The following is a 3,743-nucleotide window of genomic DNA, read 5'->3' on the forward strand; positions in this document are numbered from 1 at the left end:
TCTATTTTTTCAAAATTTGTCCTTAATTACATTTTCCAATGTATCAAGGAAACAATTAATTAAGGGAAATTTAGTAAATAAATTTTTTTTTTCTCTAGCAATTTATATTTTTTTAAGGGGTGTACCAAAGACTAAAAAGTCTCTTGCTACGGGTACTACATACTTAATAGCAACATCAAAAGTTTCAAATAAGGGAGACAGGAGACAAGTATTTGAACTAACTTGAATTAAATTAGTTTTTAAAGGAAAACAACATACATATTTTATGCAAAAAAATAACTAAAGTCTTTACCCTACAACCATGAATAATAGTAAATCAAACAGATTCAGTATGCGTCGTTGCCATGATCTCAGTTTCTGAACTTTTATTCTTTTGCTTTTTTGTTTGTCTGAACTCTCCATAAAAGTATGAGACGAAACCCCAAAGAGAAAGGAATAAAGCAAGCCCCTTTTCACCTGAAAACTTTTCGTTGAAGAAAACTACAGCTAATATCTCAGTAACAGGGAGTAGAACTGCGATCATAACACCCGACATCAAAGAAGAAGAGCAATAAATAACTCCAATAACACCCACAAAGAAGCATTGCCAAATAATGGCGGTCCATAATATCACTGTATAATATCTCGCTTCTCCTAGGTTAAATTGTTTTGCCTCCCTTGACATTGCCTTCAAATTTCAATCAATATATATTAAACCTCATTAATCATTCAAACAAATATCTGATACTGAAATAAACTAGCAAATAAACTGATACATAAATTTTAGGTTATCTGTTCGAATCCAAAACTTCTCCTATTTTCATCTGACATGTGCAAATTTAATGCTATATATAAGTCAAGTACGTAAAATGTCTCAGTCAACCCTAACCCATGATTTTGATGTATTTCTTGATCTCCCTGAGGGATCATCCAACTAAGAAATAATGTACTATTCTTTGACAAAAATGGGATATGAATAATAAATGATTTCGAACTAGCTCCTTCATTAATGTCCTACTACTTATAAAGTCAACTCACAAATCACAAGCTTCTATTCTCTCCCTCGCCAGTCATTAAGATCAAAAAGATTTATCGGAAACAAAATAAGGAGAAAGAAAAGAAAAGGGAAAACGAAAGAAGTTTCCAACGAATAATAAAGAAAGAAATTCCTAGAAGATGGAGTATTAAATTTTGTGAACGCCAGTAGATCACTGAAACAAAAGCTGATAGTTTTGTCATTTGAGGGTCTTAAGGGATTCAACAGTAATACCAAACGAGAGAGATATGTTAACCATAGTTTAACTCTATATGAACTTAAAAAAAAATATACAATAAAAGATTTTGAAATTTCCGATTGTAAGCATATGATAACATTTGTATGGTTGTAAGACTCTCGAAACATGTGTCTTAATATGTGATAGTACTATTGGTGAGGATACAAATATATTAGAAGTAAAATGATCAAAAACATAAAGTTAAATTATTTTTAAATATAAAAATATATCATTTTATTCAAACAGACAAATAAGTAATTAATATCACATAAAGTGAGTCAAACGGGAGTAATTAAGATCCATGGGTGAAAATGAGTTAAAGGGAAAGAAGAATACCTGAAAATCCTTGTTAGCTATCATTCCTACAGTGCAAAAAGCAGTAGCAGCAAAACACATGACCATTTGGATCTCCAGCACTAACGTAGCAGTAATGGATTGCTTTGCCTTCAAGTACATCAACTCAATACAAGGCAAAATAATTCCATATAAAGCTGCTGCCAAAAGTGTCATAATAAACCCAAGAATATAGGCTTTACTTGTCACACCTTCTGGCCGATCACCATTAGCCCGAATACCTAATAAAACAGCACCAACTGTCAACAGAACCACTGCATTTGTAGAGTAGGGTGTGAGCTTCAGCTTCACAATGAAGAAAGCACCTACTGCCGTGAAGGCAAGTTGGGCAGCAAGAAGAAGTGAAGAGGTTGACACAGGGAGTTTTGACCCGCCCCAAGAATAGAGGAAATCATCAACTCCAGTGGCAATGCCAATGATGAATGATGCAACAAAAATTCGGGGTGTTATAAAGTAAAATTTGGCATCAGGGCCCTCGATTTTTCGACGATACAAGTATAGGATTGCAAGAGGTACAATAGTGAGTGGCCATCCGCCAGTTTGTAACCAACTGCTAAGCCATATTCTTGAGCCTCCCTCGACATAATATAAACGCATCATAAGAGGACCACCACAAATACCAACAGCGAGAATCAAACAGTTTATCAGTAGGAGGATTCTCCTCATATTAGTGCTTAATCCTTGATGTTCCATATTATTTCAGGAGATTTGGATACTAAGTTGGCTCAAGCGGAATGGTCTTCTTCTCCAAAGATTTGGAATTTTTGGACCTCTTAGCAATGAGTGCTGTTCGGATTAAGCCTGCTATTTATAGTTGAGAAAATTCTTAGTCAATTGCGACGATTGGTTTCACAACTTGGGGAGGCTCCATTTAGGAAGGGTTACTTAATTTGTTTAATTGTCATAATTAAAAATATAACGCATAGTTGTAAATTAAAGTTTTTGCACGGTATAGCTGTCTTGAATATTCAACCTTAATCATGTAAATACCAGCAACAACAATTATATCTTAGTGACAAGCTAGTTGGTCTGTTTTATGAATCCATTTTACGTGTAACCAATTTTTTCTGTTCAAGTAATATATAATGTATGTATGTATGTATACTTCAATATATATATATATATAGTAGAATACTTTAGCACCCAATTAGGAGTGGCAAACGGGCGTGTCGGATATAGTTCGGGTCGAAAACGAGTAATGAAAAATAGATACATTATTCGACCCGACCCATATTTAATACGGATAAAAAACGGGTTAACCGGCGAATAATATGGGTAACCATATTATCCATGACTTCTATGTAAAATTTAGACCCATTGGTTATCCATTTTCCAAATGAATAATATAATTTTTATCCATATTTGATCAGTTTTTAAAAAATTCATTACCAACTCATTTTTAATGAATAATATTAGTGGTCAACTGCTTTCTTTTAACTATTTTTTTGACACCCCTACGCCCAGCTAATCGTCTAACTAAACTCTTTCTGAGAAGATGATAAAGAATTAATCAACAACTAAATATATATTACAGAAGGATACTCTCAAAAGTTTCTTTTCTAACAGATTAATTACATAATTTTTCCAAAAAATGACACATTTTCCATATTTTGACATCTTTATTCTTGGAGATATGCAATGAGTTGTTTAGGGAGCTCTAAAGCTAGTTCGTTAACAGCGAGTTTCTTGCTTCTCAGGATTAAATTAATTGCATGCCAGACGTAAGATGGAAAGAAAGTGGAAAAATATAAAATTAAAGAAAATAAAGAATCAACAAAGTAATTACAACAGTATTAGTAATTTTTCATGCTTCACATGGGGAAGACGATAATAATATATAATAATAGAAGAAGAAAAACATGGGAGCAAAGACTAAACGACCAATGATTGTGAGTAATATTACTATTAAAAAGTTGCAGCCTAATAATGGCTTGCGGCGTGTTGAATTTTGCATTTCCACTTGACAAAAGAAGGATTGAAATTTAAAAGGATGGAATAACGTGGGTTTTAGTAAACTTTGTTGTCGAATTGAATAGTTGAAACTACTCAACCAAATATTTAAAGCTTTCCAAGAAACATTGGTCCAAAAATAAGAAAGTCGTAAACAAAGAGTAAGAGCAGCTGCACATATTAATG

The 3,743-nt window shown here is 33.0% G+C and overlaps 1 protein-coding gene across 1 annotated transcript; it reads right to left on the reverse strand.

Annotated features, from left to right (window-relative positions):
* Positions 1-211: 211 nt before the first annotated feature.
* LOC107762154 (purine permease 3) lies at positions 212-2,402 on the reverse strand. The gene is made up of 2 exons (XM_016580480.2): positions 1,590-2,402; positions 212-667 (listed from the first exon to the last, which is right to left on the reverse strand). Exons 1-2 carry the CDS (start codon positions 2,298-2,300, stop codon positions 317-319), a joined length of 1,062 nt encoding a protein of 353 aa, XP_016435966.2. The 5' UTR covers positions 2,301-2,402; the 3' UTR covers positions 212-316.
* Positions 2,403-3,743: the final 1,341 nt, after the last annotated feature.

Source organism: Nicotiana tabacum, chromosome 5 (genome assembly GCF_000715075.1).
Source record: "Nicotiana tabacum cultivar K326 chromosome 5, ASM71507v2, whole genome shotgun sequence".
Classification (NCBI taxonomy): Eukaryota; Viridiplantae; Streptophyta; class Magnoliopsida; order Solanales; family Solanaceae; genus Nicotiana; species Nicotiana tabacum.

Bases quoted from the DNA above. Each gene is read 5' to 3' on its own strand.
- LOC107762154 (XM_016580480.2), bottom strand. From the start codon at position 2,300: ATGGAACATCAAGGATTAAGCACTAATATGAGGAGAATCCTCCTACTG. The intron at 668-1,589 runs GTATTCTTCTTT...TGAAATTTGAAG, and splicing joins TAGCTAACAAGGATTTTCAG to GCAATGTCAAGGGAGGCAAA.